The 15,179-nt window shown below is 39.2% G+C and overlaps 2 protein-coding genes across 2 annotated transcripts in view; both read left to right on the plus strand.

Annotated features, from left to right (window-relative positions):
• The first annotated feature begins 280 nt into the window (after positions 1-280).
• On the plus strand, positions 281-10,602 carry CLDN12 (claudin 12). Its single transcript, XM_027574552.2, has 3 exons — positions 281-414; positions 1,655-1,743; positions 7,254-10,602. Exon 3 carries the CDS (start codon positions 7,287-7,289, stop codon positions 8,019-8,021), a length of 735 nt encoding a protein of 244 aa, XP_027430353.1. The 5' UTR covers positions 281-414; positions 1,655-1,743; positions 7,254-7,286; the 3' UTR covers positions 8,022-10,602.
• A 554-nt stretch (positions 10,603-11,156) lies between these two features.
• Positions 11,157-15,179, plus strand: part of LOC118356127 — a 63,419-nt gene continuing 59,396 nt past the window's right edge. Inside the window, exons 1-2 of the mRNA XM_035723212.1 lie at positions 11,157-11,187; positions 13,565-13,621. Of these exons, the coding sequence (XP_035579105.1) occupies positions 11,157-11,187; positions 13,565-13,621 (88 nt within the window). The remainder of the gene's footprint in view (positions 11,188-13,564; positions 13,622-15,179) is intronic.

Genomic DNA, 15,179 nt, shown 5'->3' on the forward strand with positions numbered 1-15,179 from the left:
CTAACAAACCTTACGGGGAGATCACATTTAGTAGGAAATATTTAGTTGGGTACCCAACTCGAAACTATTTTTAGTTTTGTTTCGTTTAACTTTTTCTTTTTTTAAACACCTGTAACCCAAATCTGGAAGGAAGTGAAGGTGCAAGAGGAGTAAGGGGGCTGGAGGCCAGGGAGAAAGAAAGGCAGGAAGTGATCGCAGGATGTTGCCTGAGGCCGGCGGCCCAGTGGATTCTGGGAATTGTAGTCTCCCAGTCATCCAGGGCGTTCCTGATTAGGGCCTCGGGAAAACCTGACTACGCTCCCAGAAGCCTCTGGTGCGGCTCGCTGGGAACGCACTTCCTGGGACGCTGCGAGGGAGACGCTCTAAGAAGCTCCTCAGTGTGGGCGAGTGAAATGTCTTGGATGTGAGAAACAGGTAGGTGTGGTCAGGAATCTGATTTTTGTGTCTTTTGCATAAGTCGTTGAGGATTTCGTGTAAAATAGCTAAATCGAAGGGAACCAGGGACACTGAAAACTGTTGACCCCACATCTGTGGACGTGAAAATTGAATGAGGAGGTATTTGATCAGGCTTTAAAAAAAACAAAAATTGTGTACACAGGAGTGTGAAAATGTCGAGGTGTCTTGCCGGAGCAGCCGAGGGCTTGTTGGCTAGCGGGGTGTGCGGTGTGGAGCTGCAAGTTGCTATTTTTGAATCACCAGCTGGTTGTGTAATGATGACCTGCTCGCGGTTCAAACCCACTCCGTGTTGCAGGGATGGGTTTGTTCTGAGAGCGGTAACAGTCACTGTTGCGGTCTCTTTCTATTGGCTCTAACCAGGAGAGCCCCCCCCTTTTTTTCTTTCTTTCTGTTAGCTCTGGTGCTCCTAAGGACAGGGCTCGAAGGGAAAGAGAGGAGAGGAGGGGGAGTGCGGTTTGCTCTGGAAGCTTGGTTTGCTTTACTCTGAAGCCCAAGTTGTGTGTAATAGGCCTTGGAAGGGGCCGGTTACCGCGTTAGAGGAAGGCCAGACTTGGTGGCCCCACTTAAAATGAAAGCTCAGGGATCCTAGTGTGTGCTTTTAATTGTAAAACGATTTTCCCTTAATTTGGAGTGAGCAGTTATGCTTGGTACCAACTTAAGAAACATCTTTAGAAAAGAAAAATCATAATTTGAAATCTCTTCTGTGCAGACTCTTGAGGACAACATTCTACATAATAATAGTGAGGCTAGTGATAAATGCCTTAATCCAGGAAGTTCTCTGGCGTTTATAAGTTTGCATCCTGCCTATTGTGATAAATAGTATTTGAAAAGGAAGTTGTTGATGCCTAAAATAGATCTATATAAACATATTTAGATGGCAGGTTGACCCATTGGTGGAACTGTAAACTCAAAAAAGAATGCTAGTTGCAAATTTTAGGATGCACAATGCAGATCAACTTAGCCTAGTTTTGTTATCAGTGTCCTTTTAAAAGGTACAAAAGAAACTGAGTTTCTTTTACTTCGAAGACAACTAACTGCAGTGTTTCCTTGGGCCTCCTTATTCTTAGTTGTGAGTAGGATTTAAAAAATCCATTGTGTGTGTGTGTGTGTGCATGCATGTGCTCGCGTGTGTGTATAACACACACACATAATTTAAAGAAGTATTATATTAATTTAGGCATTTTTCCTATTTCTTTAGGCCCAGATCTCTACTGTCTATTCAGATGTGCATATATTTCTTCTCTCAGTTGATTAAAGTTGTTTTACACCTGTCAAGTACCTCAAAGAGTAAGTACATCCTTTGATTTTACTCCTTTTCCTTTTTCCACCCTCTATCAGATGGCATGTTTTTCTCTTGTTCAACAGAATGAAGTTATAAGATAGAGTTCCCTTGTGAGAGCAATGATTGATAACCTGTAGTTTCTAAGAAAACTCCAGTTACAGGTCGAAGGGACTGCTAGTCTTACCATCAAGAAGTAATGTAGCTGCTGTTACACATGTCTTCTATAGCTATTCCTGGGATTGTCCCAGAAAAAATTACATAGTGATGGGTCTGTGAATTCTTAAAGCTGTTAGCCATTATTTCTGCCTCGGACTTCTTTGAATGCTATTCAAAACCACAAAACAGCTATCTTTTTGAAAATACTTTTAGTTGAAAATGATATATTTGATAACTTTAACTGTGTACCGAATTCTATCCATCTACTTCTGAAAGTCACCACGGAACAGATAGATGACAAATGTGAAGTGCTTATTTTGAAACAGAGTCCTTATTTGATTTGGTCAGTAACGGCTCCATAGAGAATGCTCTGTTATTATTGTTACATGGCTGTAATCATCTGTGAATGATTGCTGAGATCCAGAAGAAAAGCACATTCCTAGCTAAAGGAAATAAATAAGTCTACTAATAATCATTATAAACTTAAATTTCTGACCATACTCTGTTTTACAAAGGGCTTTACTATTCATAATCTTACAGATACCTTGGGGGACATTTTACTGATGAGATATTTGAGGTTCAGAGGACATGGATAACTTGCCCAGTTTGTAAATGGTAGGTTGTGACTGGCATTTGGGTCTTTGGTTGCCAGGACTGTAGTACCAAGTTGCCTCTCACATGGAAACAACAAGCCCAGACATCTATATATTTGACCCAGCTTAAGGCTGTTGCCTAGTTAGTGTTCAAGAAAACTACTTAGATTTGTTAGATTAGTGTGTTCTTAACCTGGCATATTTTCTACAGTCCCTAATAAGGGATTTTCGTATGGCAAAAAGATGTTTATCTTTTTTCTCCATTGCTGTATTAAAAAGAAAATATAAATACAAATATAGTAAATTGTTCTACTTTAAAAAATAGTTTTGCTTTGATAAACAGGCATTAATTTGATATATTAACCTGTTAATAAAAAGGGGGTATATCCAGTAGTAACAAACCTATTGAGTTGAAAACATGAGGATCAACACAGGTATAATTGATCGACTCTTTGGCCACTGTGAAAGTTAACCAGTGTTGCCAAACTTAGTTATGTATTTTTGGAAGAATAGTCTTTATGTAAATACTTGGGAATCGCCTCAGTTTTAGGGGAATTTTTTAGGGGAAGAAAATGACCTTTGTTTTAAAAAATGGGAGAGACTGGCCAATAAAGTGGAAAGTGGAGGGCATGGTTTAGAAGCAACTTGGAAGCTTCAAAACGTAAGATATGAATGAATGATAACAGAGCAGATTTGTAACTTTGGATCCTGACCATACCCATATGGAGCTTACATTTGTTTCTTTGATTGTTCAGTTATTTAACAAATAATCGAGTGCTTTCTGTGTACCAGTGTGGGACACAGTGAATAAAAGAGAAGGCTTTCTGTCCTGGAATTCAGTCTAGTGAGAAAGATAAATACTGAACAAGGAATTATAAGCATAATCACTGCTCCCAAAGAGAAGGTGCAAAGGTGATTTCAGAGCATTTAACCAGGGCTGGGGAAGGTAGCGGATCAGGGAAGAGAGAACAGGGTTAGGGCCAGCCTCCCTGAAAATTAGAAAAATGAATACCTTTTAGGTAAGCAAAGAATAGAATGGAATTAAGAAAGTTCTAGAAGGAAGAATAGCATGCAGTAAAGCCCTTAGCCAAATTTAAAAGTGCCAAATTTGAAGACTGAAAAGAAAAGTAATATGACTACATAGTCTGTAACATGTTAGATGGGAGAGTGACACATAAGGAAATTGAGAATTTGACAGGAACTGATGGTGGGATTTGAAACTTTGGAAACTATATAGTTTTAAAATTTAGAAACTATTCTGAGGGAAATAAGAAGGCATTGAATGTGAGAAATGTAGTGAGGGGTACCTGGCTGGCTCAGCTGGTGGAGCATGCAACTCTTGATCTTGGGATTATGGGTTTGAGCCCCACATGGGGTGTAGAAATTACTTAAAAATAAAATCTTAAAAAAGAAAAAAAGAAATATAGTGAAATAATCAGATTTGCATTTGAAACAAGTTATTTTGGATTAAAAATTAATAGGCATAGGACAAGAGTAGAGATCTTTCACCCTCTTAATATGAACAAATCCTAACCTGAGAGCATTATTTTCAGTTTTAAATCACTAAACATACTCCATCTCCCAACTATCCCTGTAAAATGATACTTCATCCCTCTAGTGAGATATATGACTTATCAAATCATGCAGATGTGGAGTTAAGAAAAGATCATAAAAAGGAAAGTAGCCAAAGAAGGTTAAAAAGAACAGGGACATTAATTCCAGCTCTGAGGTTGAAATTAGCTAAAGAAGTGAAGTTAATAGTATTTCCCTTCTGAAAAAATGCCATGGTATCCTTGTTGACTGTGTAAATTAGGACTTTCAGTCAATCTCTGGGCTCTGAGCTAAGAATGCTTCAGTAAAAGCAAGTTCAGGGGACTGAAACAACATCTGTGTTGATTTGATGCAGGATAAGTTCGAACACACTTGATCCTGAAGTAAATATTGACCCACCTCTGCTCATTAGTGTCATTTGATAGTCTATAATCTAAGAATTACAGAAATTTATTTATAATAAGTCGTTCATTCTGATCTTGTTTCTCATTCCCTTTTCATTGTAGGAATTAGTGGTACAAGGCATCTTGATTGGAGAAATCTCAGTATTTCTGATACTCCCAAGTTTTTTACCCCTATCTGAAAGCAAGAGAAATTTATGATTGGGTTAGGACTCTGAGTACATCGCCTGAAGGAGTTCTGAAGCTTTGAGAGAAACAGAGGGAACTTTTTTCTTATGTCTTTACAACTTTAATCAAATCATCATTCTCTTTCATTGCTCAGTCTTTCTCTAACCCTGGGTGATACATTTTTTATGAACAGGTACCTTATTGGTTCACTTTGTTTAATATCTAACAATTATCCTTTGACATGTAGTGGTCATACAATTGATTCACTCTCAGCATATTGACTTCTCATAGAACAGCATATTCTTTCCCTCAGTCTGATTGTTAACACATTGGAGCAAGGTTCAGATCTTAGTGGCTTCAGTGTCCCTCCAGGGTCTAAGAGTATTTTGCATGTGCTGGATACTCAGTAAATACCGGAATTGAATGAATTGATTATTGAATGAATTATTACTTGGTAATAGCTACTTCCTTGTCCGATTCTACATTATCAATAGCCTACCTTTGTGAGTTACTGTGGAAGAGTGCCCAGTACTCATTTATTCAGATATTCCTAGAATGACTTATGTGTTGGGCACTGTGCAAGTCACCAACAGTGTATGGGGGAGACAGACAGGTAAATGAGCAAAAGCCAGTAAGAAGCTGCATTTTGGAGCTTGACATCATTAGTAGCCTTTTCCAGTGTAAACATCCTCAAACCTGCACCACAGTTTCCACTGCTGGAACAAGGTAATTTGATTGCTAAAATTAAAACAGTTTTTCTCCCCATTTTGCATGAAAAATATAAATTAGGACTGTAATTCTTTTGTTTTCATCTGTAAACAGTATATTTGTAAGTAATTGCTACTTCTAATAATATTGACAGAAGACAACATGATAAACAAGTAGTAAACTAATATTAATGGAGAAACTTAGAACTAATTATGCTTAACTTGAGGACTTTGAAAAATGGTTCACTTGTGCTTAAACTGATTTTATATTGTACAGTTATATAGGTATGTATGTGTAACTATATATTTTCTGCTAGTAAAATTTTTCCTAGTTTACATGATCAGTTTAAATATGCAAATATGTTGTTTTCTAAAGAAAAAAAAAGTGCCTTCCCGTTCAGATACATTTGATCAAGTCCTAACCCAGTTTAGCATTTTGATCTTCTTTCTGGCCCCTGAACTCCTGGAAATGCTATTCCACCATTGCAGCAGATAATAGTTGACTCTGCAGAGGATTATGGGTACTCTGAACACATACTGTATTCAGAAACAGTAATATTCTCAACCTTGGCCCTTCATCATGATCTGACTAAAAGAAGTAAATATGCTACTTTAAGTAGTCTGTTGTGTTGCCTCATTGGGGGTGTGTTAGAAGGCAGAGAAAATATACTTGGGTGGTGTTTGGAGAGTGAGTTTCAAACTCTTAAACTAAAGCTGAATAAGATATTGGTCTTTATAAAAAGAACACAGTCTTTTAATTTGGAATGAGAGAAAGGCCTGGCTACTTTTTTTCTTTTTCTTACAGTAGCGTTAATAGAGATAGGTTGTCATTACCTCAAGAATTTGTGCTTTCATTTTATGTGAGCAGTAATGGTATAATAACCAATAACCACACGTGTAATAACCTGAAATGCATGCAGGTCATCTTGAATCAGCCAGGAAGTAGTTGAGTAGAATCATTTCAGGGATCTTTGTTCTCTTCATTTGACTAATTCAATGGAGAGGAGTTCATTTACATTGTGTAATTATCCAGTATGCCTAGCATATAGGAATGAGATGTTGCTTTTTCTTATTTAACATTTATTCAGCAAATGTTCTTTAAATTGCTCCAGTATGCCAGGCACTGAGCTGGTCACTGAGTGCTAAAAAGTAGTGAACACTTGAATTGCTCTTAAAATGTGCCAGACATGTTTTAAGCAGTGGACAGTATATTAACTCACTCAGTACTTAACTCTGTGAGGTAGGTACTGTTATTTTTCCCATTTTACAGATGAGGAAAAGGAATCACAGAGTTCTGTAGCAGTGACCCAAGGTCACTTGGCTAGTAAGTGAGGAAGTGGGGATTAGAACCCTAGCAGTCTGGCTCAGGGTCCTCCCTCAGCCAGTCTGCTGTCCTGTGATCCTTCTTTCTCTACATCTTTGTCTTCTTTGAGCCACCTTCACCTCAGCTGCATGCTAGTTTCATTTTCCATTTGCATGAGCACTGGGGACTGAATTTGTGTTGTTTTGTTGTTGACGGTTGATGAGTGCTCTGACCCTATATATTTGAGTGGCTGACACATGAAAGTATGTGGTAGATGTGTGTTGAGTGAGTGATAATTGACAATTGAGAGACTTTCATATGTGATGTTAAAAGGATTTGAAATTATTTTTATTGTTCCTCTGCTTTGCTGGGAAGTAAAATACTCATGTCCAAAGACTTTAGTTCTTTGGTCGCTACCTGACCCGGCCACTGGTAACCAAGCATAGGTGAGTGCGCCTGCGCTCCGGGGTCACAGGCACATGTGTTTACGTGCCTTCATATTGTATGTAGGAACCAGGGACAGACTTTCCCTCTTTGCCTTGACATCATTAGTTGTGCTGCCAATCAGCACCACCCTTCCTGCTCTGTTCTCCTATTGTCCCCTCATGATTTGTCCTCTTGTGTGTCACCCCCCAGTCTGACTGACGGTACTGCACAAGCCTACCTGCCATGGGCTGTCGGGATGTCCATGCAGCCACAGTCCTCTCCTTCCTGTGTGGAATCGCCTCGGTAGCAGGCCTCTTTGCGGGGACTCTGCTTCCCAACTGGAGGAAATTACGACTGATCACATTCAACAGAAACGAGAAGAATCTGACTGTGTACACTGGCCTGTGGGTGAAGTGTGCCCGATATGATGGGAGCAGTGACTGCCTGATGTATGACACTACTTGGTACTCATCAGTTGACCAGCTGGACTTGCGGGTCCTCCAGTTTGCCCTGCCTCTCAGCATCCTGATTGCGATGGGTGCCCTGCTGCTCTGCCTGATCGGAATGTGCAACACGGCCTTCAGGTCCTCAGTGCCCAACATCAAACTGGCCAAGTGTCTGGTCAATAGTGCAGGCTGCCACCTGGTGGCCGGGCTGCTGTTTTTCCTGGCAGGTACTGTGAGCCTCTCGCCTTCCATCTGGGTCATCTTTTATAACATTCATCTGAACAAGAAGTTCGAGCCAGTCTTTACGTTTGACTACGCAGTGTATGTCACTATGGCCAGTGCTGGGGGCCTGTATATGACTTCCCTTCTACTGTTTATTTGGTACTGTGCATGCAAATCTTTGCCTTCTCCTTTCTGGCAGCCACTGTACTCCCATCCTCCCGGTATGCATACCTACTCACAGCCCTATTCAGCACGCTCCCGCCTCTCTGCCATCGAAATTGACATTCCAGTAGTTTCACACACCACCTAATGGGGAAATCGTTAGTTCTCAGAGAAAACTTGTAGCCTCACATTTCCCTTGTACAAGGACCCATATACATTTTCCTTTGTTTCTGACGAGTCAATGAAGCCAAATTTGTATGTCCTGGTAGAATGAAGTGCTGCTAGTTTTATGAAAAGTACATTATTTTAAATGTGAATCATTCCTTTTATCTTGCTTCTTATGCTAGAAAGATTTTTAACCTCTATATTGATATCTGATCAGTTATTCAAGTGGAAAGGGCCTGTGTCTCAGTTGAGGTAATTTAGAGCAACATGGTAAAGTAAAAAATGAAGACTAAGAGAGCCTATTGTACATGATCTTTATGAGTATTTTAGAATGTGTATTGTCCTCTTTCTATAATACCTTACACTGGGAAAAAAAGGGCAATTTCAAATATAAGAAATTCTTTCAGGTAAGAGTAATATTTTAACAGTAGTAAGTCTACCAGCTTAAGGCTGTAACTTTTCTTACTTCTCTCTCGGGGCTAATTATATAAAACAGAGTTTCATATTTTGAAGATACTTTTCTTTTGTGCGTTCCTTATCTTCTACCTCATGGCAGTGTTTAAAAATAAAATGCATTTTAAGTGATGTCAGAGAGAATAAGCCTAACATTTTTAAATAACTACTAGTATGGATAACATTTAACATAATTTTAAAAGTTAATAATTCTATAAATTGTATTATTAGAGTTAGAATGGGCCATGTGATGGATCGGTGCTTCCCCTCTTAGGCAGAAAAGCCTTTTTTTTTTTTTTTCAGATAGCATCCACCAAGTAGTACTCATGGTCCTGTATAATCTCTTAGTGACAAAGAGAAAGAAAGAGGCCCAAGTGGTGTGTTCTCTTTCAGACAGTGGTAGGGGACAAGCATCTATTCTTCATTGACAATATCAGAGATTCATTCTGGTGGACTGCCTTTTGAATGATGAGTGAAGTAAGTTATGGCTTCACCATGACCACATTCACTCTTGATTCAGTTCCTGCCCTCGTCACTGATTATTTCCTTGAGCATATATCTTTGCTCCACACTTTAGTGGGTGCTATAGAGGATACATGAAAAAAGTATGAGATCCGGTCCCATCCATTAAGAAATTTTAACATAACAAAGAAGATCAACTGTTATCTAATAATAGGAAACAGTCTGACTTTATTGGCAGCTGGTCTTAATTTCTCAATCATTGATCCAGGAATATAGTTCAACCAGAGACATGGCTTTCTGACAGACAGGCTTATTGTACAATACCAGCAAGGTTCTGGAACTTAGAAATTCAATTCATTGGATCCTTTAGAGCACTTACCTTAGCCTAGACACTGTAATAACACTATATCAGATTCATGAGAATGGGCAAAAGTAGTAAAGAAATTAAATTGTTCCCTTTTTACCTCTGAAAGTATGATGATGTAATGAAGAGGGAGGAGTATTTAAAATCTCTTCTAACAGGGTAACATTTAGATGCATCTGCATTAACACTGAGATGAATGCTTAGAAATTCAGGGATATTGGGTCTTTACCCTTATGAATTTGAGCTGCTGACTTACTTGGTATAATTTGCTATACATTAGTATCATGTTCATAAGGATATTGTTTTATTAATCATTACAAATTACACAAACCACTAGTTGCATGGTAAACAGATTATTATGCCTCTTTGCAAATCTGGATATGATTCTGGTACTTCTGTGGATGTAAGTGCTACTTTCCTTTTTTTCCTAATTACAGCACTGGTTTATGTATATAGCAAATAAATCCAGTTGTAGAATTTTTAAATGCCATCAGTATAAAGCATGCAAAACTATGTTTTTTTAATTTACAGCTTCTGATTACCTTTAGTTCCATTCCTTTTTACTCCTCTCAGATGTAGCTGAATCTTGATCACTCCAAGACAATGGCAGGTAGAATTTTAAGATTAATATTAATTTCCTCCTTTGCTAATTAATATCAGTCCTCACTCTCACTAAATTTGTCGAGAAGTGTCAAGAATTTACCATCTTCCTGTTAGTATCAGCAATGTTAAAGAAAAGTTGACTCAACCATTAATATACTAGACAGGTTTTAGTCCATGGGATCATAAATATAAATGTGAAGCTTTTTCTGTAAGCATCTTTTGCAGTCTTTTCATAATCTGTAGCCTCAAATTAGTATTTACTATGGCTACATTAGGCAAAAGAAACAGGTGTTTCCCTTATTGTCTTTAATATTTCAGATTTGCTCTCAATCGCTATTCTTCAAGGCCATCAAAGGAAAGCAAGTATTTACAGTTCTTTTTAGTAATTTTTGAGCACTCATCAGGCTATCATTGTGATGGGGGATATGGATTTTTTTGTTGTTGCTGCTGCAAGTTATTAATGTTAAGGGCCTTTTACAGAAGCCAGCTTGAAACAACCTTAAATGTGGTATCATGCACCAGATTTGGTTTATCCGGCCATGAGAGAAAAAAAAACCAACAACTCTGAGTTTACTTGTAATTATACACTATAATAAATAATGTTTGTTGTAAGCTGCAATGTAAAACCTCAGTGAAACTGCACTGTACTTCTTGGTGTTTATTAAAAGATGTATTTTTACAAGTTTTTGTTTCTATCCTTTTCCTCAATGCTTTAAGGTAAAATATTTTAAGGGACGCCTGGGTGGCTTAGTTGGTTCAGTTTCTGACTCTTGATTTTGGCTCAGGTCATGATTTCAGGGTCATGAGATTGAGCCCCATGTCAGGCTCTGTGCTGGGCGTGGAGCCTGCTTAAGATTCTCTCCCCTTCCTTCTCCCCTCACTCACACGTGCACTCTCTCTCAACATAAATAAATCAATAAAATATTTTGAGAAATGTTTCTCAAATATATGTAAATTGAAAAAAGATACAGCCCCATTTAAAGCCCTACAGAGTAGCAATTGGAAAGGAATTAGAAAACATGGATTTATTATTCCAGAAGCATCAAGACCTTTCATCCATTTCTAAGAGTAGTCCTAGGAATTCACTGGACTGTTTCAACATTCCACAAAAAAACACTGAGTGAAGTTAGTGTGCCAGATTTGCCTCATCAATGGAGTTTTCTAATGGTCTGTGTTCTTGAAAATTGAGAGTTCTCAAATGGTTAGGTAGGAGGACCTTTCCTTACTCTTCAGAACATGAGGTTTCCAGGAGAAGTGGTCCTGATAGGTAAGTCACCTTAAAATTTCTGAAGCTTGGGATGAGCTTTTAGTCTTTTGGATTGCAGCCTTCTGGGATAGTTCTCACATGCACTCCTCACTGAACCCCTCCTCTATGGTAGCACCTTAGATGGAAGAGCCATCCATTACACTAGAAATCTGAAGCTGCTTCAGGTTAGACATCCCCAGCTGAATACACTAACAATTCAGAGTCTGCCCCTCAGTTGGACAGATTCATTGAGGGTGACTATGTGCTAGAGAATCCCTTCATGCTAATCAAATTCAAGAGAGACTGATTTACCAACCAGAAATGATAAATACAGATTACTTACAACCACTATCCAAGGCCTGTTTTTAAAAATACACCGTAGGGGCGCCTGGGTGGCCCAGTCGTTAAGCGTCTGCCTTTGGCTCAGGTCATGATCCCAGGGTCCTGGGATCAAGCCCCGCGTCGGGCTCCCTGCTCAGCGGGAAGCCTGCTTCTCCCTCTCCCCCTCCCCCTGCTTGCGTTCCCTCTCTTGCTGTCTCTCTGTCAAATAAATAAATAAAATCTTTAAAAAACATAAAAATAGACCATAAAACAGATCTCCTTCAAGAAAAAACTGATTCCAGTCCTGGGATAGGGAAAGTACAAGACAAGCCCAGCATATCTTGTTCTTCCAGAAAGTAAGGAAACAAAGAATGATGGGGAGTTATCAAATTACATAGGAGCCAGCTTGAGGTTCCCACTGACCAAATCTGACAATCTGAGCATCAAAATAAACAGTAATGGGTTATAAGCTATTAAATAAAGCAAAACTCTGTGTGTCTATAGTGATAGAAATGGAAAGAAAGAAAAGCTGTTTGTTATAGTAAAATACCAAAAAATAAATACAGAAAAAAAAGATGGAGTTAGGAAAACATCAATAGAACTAAAGCTGGTTGGTGAAAGTTTGATGAAAAATGGGATAAATATCCTGTAAATACTTAGTCTCAAAATTCTGCTCCACAAATGACTTGTTAATTTCAAAGGGAAGAATAGTAACTTTATAGTGGGTAAACTTGCCAGACACAGCTTTAACCAAGTGATCAAATTTATCACTGATAATAAGACCAATAATTCACCTCCTGATATGATGCAGTAAGACCACACCATTGCTTTTGTGGTGTTTCCATTAAAAAAAAACAAAACAAACGAAAACATAGCTTGAGAGACGCCTGGGTGACTTAGTCGATTAAGCGTCTGACTTTGGCTCAGGTCATGATCTCAGGGTCCTGGGATCGAGCCCTGTGTCGGGCTCCCTGCTCAGCAGAGAATCAGTTTGTCTCTTTTCCTCTCCCTCTGCCCCACCCCCCACTCCGCCCCGTGCACGTGTGTGCGCATGCATTCTCTCTCAAATAAGTAAAATCTTAAAAGTACAGAGCTTGAGATTAATTTTGAGGAAAGATGTGCAGCTTGCCAGTTCCATTTTTGCTTTTTGCTTTCTTCTCTTTCTCCTGCTCTCACTCTTCTTCAATTTTATAAAAAAGCATAAAAACTTACCGTCTTAAGTTGTCTCCAAAATATTGTATACAGTAACTCTTTCAGGAGGGATTTTGAAGAGCTTGTGTTAGGTCTTCTGAAAAAACTAAAAAGGAAAGATCCCTTGCAGGAGAGCTGTAAATCAAAGTCACAGAACCACAGGACTCGGGTCTTAATTAGCTGTCCCATTTCCATCGATTAGGAAAATATCTTCATTCCTAAGACATACTGACCTGTTACCCTAAGAGTCTCCCCTTGCTCCCCCTCCCCCACATTGGAGGAACTTTTCTAGGCGAAGGTCATTCCTCCAATACCAGCTGGATGTCTCCCCACCCTCTAGTTTAGAAGGGCTGTGGAATTTGGGTAGGAAAAGCACAACTGTAGTCTGCCTAGTATTCATATCCAAATCTGCTCTTAATGGGGAATTTGGGTTGGTTTGTTGTATTTAGTCTGGAAATACGCCAACCTTCAGACTGTTCTATAAAACAAATTCTTAAGCAAATACTGAGGAAGAACATGAGATGGTGGATGAGAAAAAGAGAAAATTTTCCTTATTTTGTATGAAAAACCGATGTGACTGGGTACTGTTAGCAGGAATCTGGTAATTGGAATTTTGAGTGGTCCTTGTTCATTAAAATCCTCTGTAGAAGAATATATCTTCACGTCTCTAGAGTTTTACTTTATGGAAAAAGGTAACAGCTGCTGCTCATTAAGAGAAAAGGTATTATTGGTACTTTAACTGTGTTATAACTAGTGGCCTCACTTCAAGATTCACTCTCAACAGTTTGAAAGGATACTTAGAGTAAATAAATCAAGATAATTCACTTAAATTTGAAAACAATTTTTGCCTCTACCCCCATGTTCCTTTTCTTGCTTTCACTCTCAGAACCTACACCTGTGATCCGGAAGGTCCAGGTGGGAATTGTAGCAACAGAAGTTTGCTGTAAGTAGTGGGGACCCCCAAGGCCTAATAGTCCCCTCTAGGATAAGCAGGTGTCTAGGAATCCTGCCTTCACCCTTGCTGGCCATGTGGACAAGGGCTTTGGCTTAACTGGTCCCTCATGTTCTAGAGCTGCTAACCTGCTCCTGACTACTTCTGTTTTAAGAACTCAAAGGTCCAAGCGGATGCTGGAGCCAGGTGATACCGGCCAATTCTGCACATCTCTTCCCAGCTCTCTATCCTATGACATCATGTTGGTGGCTTGACACTGGCCATGTTAGAAGTATGTATGCCACGGAAATTAGCAAATGCTACAAATTAGGGCTTTTCTTTTTTTCCTTTCTCTCAATTCGTTGAACTTCAGCCTAGTTGATGAGGAAATTTATAATGATAACAAGTGCTGAGAGCTGTAAAACTTCACCTGTGATAAAAGGACTCTCTGAAATAGACTCTTAAGAGGTCCATCTCCAGTATTGCTCTGTCTTCCTTTGCACCACCACTTCATCCTGTACACAGGTAATAACCTAATAAAATGCAAATATGACCTAGCGTCTCCCCTACTTAAAATAATTCAGCTGCTGCCCTTCAGAACAGAATCTAAGCTCTTGCCTTAAGTCCCAATGGAAGGTCTCATACAGTAATACAGGGTACACCAAAGAATATAGAGCCAGCCAAAGTGAACTCCCTGGCATAGCACAATGACACAAGAGTTATATGGAAGGGGATTTTATCCCCATGCCCATAGCTGATCAGACTTTTAGCAATTATTGACACTAACAATATCTCCCAAGTCTAATGTGTAACAAAGAATGCAAATTCAATAATAAATAATAGGAAATACCCTTTTTCAGTGACTACATTGGCCACATGCTTTATTCAAGGAACTTATATTTTGTATGTGATAGAGTAGCATGATGATAGCTAGCCTTTAAGATGGCCCCTAATGATCCTTGTCTCCCAGCATTCATACCTTTTTGTGGTCCCATGCCACTGAGCGGGGCTGACCTATGTTTCCAGTAACATTTTGCAGAGATGATAGTGTGTGATTTGTGAGGTTAAAGTCATAAAAGACATTGTAGCTTCTGGCTTTCCTTCTTGGATCACTTTCTTTGGGGGAAGACAGCTGCCATGTTATGAAGACATGAACAACCCTATGGTTAATACAGGAGGATACCAATAGCCAGTACCAACCTGGCAGCTCTTGTAAGAGAGCCGTGTTGAAAGCAGATTTCCTTAACCCCAGCCACGCCTTCAGATGACTGCATTCCTGGACAACATCTTGATTGCAACCTGATTGAGAGACCCCAAGCCAGAATCACCCAGCTAAGCTGCCCCCAACTTCCTGACCCACACAAACTGAAATAATGCTTATTGTTGTTTTAAGATGTTATGTTTGGGACCTGTTATACAGCAGTAGATGACTAATACAAGAAACGTACAGCAAATGCAGAGGACCAGTCTTTAAGAGTATTTGTTTTTGCCGTGAAAGACATTGTGAACTTTCCTTGCTCGCTATTAGAAAAAAATCTCTGTCATGACCCCAGATGCCCTTGAAAAGTGC

Source organism: Zalophus californianus, chromosome 12 (assembly GCF_009762305.2).
Source record: "Zalophus californianus isolate mZalCal1 chromosome 12, mZalCal1.pri.v2, whole genome shotgun sequence".
Classification (NCBI taxonomy): domain Eukaryota; kingdom Metazoa; phylum Chordata; class Mammalia; order Carnivora; family Otariidae; genus Zalophus; species Zalophus californianus.

What these genes read in the sequence shown, in the direction of transcription:
- CLDN12 (XM_027574552.2), top strand. Translation starts at nt 7,287, where the DNA reads ATGGGCTGTCGGGATGTCCATGCAGCCACAGTCCTCTCCTTCCTGTGT.